The sequence below is a fragment of the Arachis ipaensis genome, chromosome B04 (assembly GCF_000816755.2).
Source record: "Arachis ipaensis cultivar K30076 chromosome B04, Araip1.1, whole genome shotgun sequence".
NCBI classification, from domain to species: domain Eukaryota; kingdom Viridiplantae; phylum Streptophyta; class Magnoliopsida; order Fabales; family Fabaceae; genus Arachis; species Arachis ipaensis.
Window position 1 is genome coordinate 31,659,587 of NC_029788.2, and position 986 is coordinate 31,660,572.

Below are 986 nucleotides of genomic sequence, written 5' to 3' on the forward strand. Positions count from 1 at the left end.
GAAACTAGAAATGGAAAAGAAGCCAAATAACATACACATATAGAAGACTATTGTCAATGAGGAGCTTCTTCAGTTCAAGAGCAATTTTAATAGCTACATGATTTGGAATCTACAACCAACAAGCAAATATCAAATGATACTAACCAAATCGAATCCACATTGCAGCATTAAATCCAGTCTATAAGGGCAAGCACAACACTTTTCAACACAATCCAATCTCAGTCCTATCCATCTAAAGTAACTTATAAGCAAAATGAACAATTGAAGAGTGGATTTTCATACCTTGGTTACAGTTAGCATCCTACTGAGCAAAAATCTAGACAGAATGAAATTGAGGTTTCGAAACAGACCTTAACGAAATCGTACTTGGAAGAAGCATTTCGGGAAGAGAATTTGTTTTTGGAGGAGAAGCTTTTCTTTTCGTTGCTTTCTTCACCGCTGGCGGGGCTCGAAGGCATGGGTTCTTTCTCAAAAGTGACCGTATCGCAACCTGAGGAGACGCATCGACGGAAGAGACAACGGGAAAAGAAATCGTCGAAGCACGTGGTGGCATTGGCGCTAGTATCAAGGAGATGAATGGTTGTAGCGGTGGCGGTGGCAATGGCGGTAGCGACGGCACGGCGATGGCGACGGTTGTAATTTAGGGTTTCGGTTAGATTTTGCTCTCTCCCCATCTCCCTCGAAGGTAGCCCTTGTTTGTGGGCTTTGAGTGGTTGTTTGGGCCTTTAAAATATTGAGAATTTTATTTCTGGGAGTTTTGTAAATTGTCATAAATAAATAATATGGGGGAGGTTTTTAAAAACCTCCACTATAAAACCTCCATCAATTAGTAAGAATCTTGTAGTGTTTAAAAAAAAATAAACTGGGAGTTTTGTAAATTGTCATATATAAATAATATGGGGGAGGTTTTTAAAAACCTCCACTATAAAACCTCCATCAATTAGTAAGAATCTTGTAGTGTTTAGAATAAAATTAAAATAAAATAA

The 986-nt window shown here is 38.3% G+C and overlaps 1 protein-coding gene across 10 annotated transcripts in view; it reads right to left on the minus strand.

Moving 5' to 3' along the window:
* Positions 1-725, minus strand: part of LOC107639128 — a 4,253-nt gene extending 3,528 nt beyond the window's left edge. For 2 of the 10 annotated variants that reach the window (XM_021121084.1, XM_021121083.1), the window contains exons 1-2: positions 351-724; positions 36-109 (exon numbers count right to left, since the gene is read on the minus strand). In XM_021121084.1, coding sequence (XP_020976743.1) covers positions 36-109; positions 351-674 — 398 coding nt within the window. In that variant the 5' untranslated portion in view covers positions 675-724. Of the gene's footprint in view, positions 1-35; positions 110-350 lie in introns of all 10 variants that reach the window. The other 8 variants (XM_016342560.2, XM_021121085.1, XM_021121081.1 and 5 more) reach the window with 5 other exon arrangements.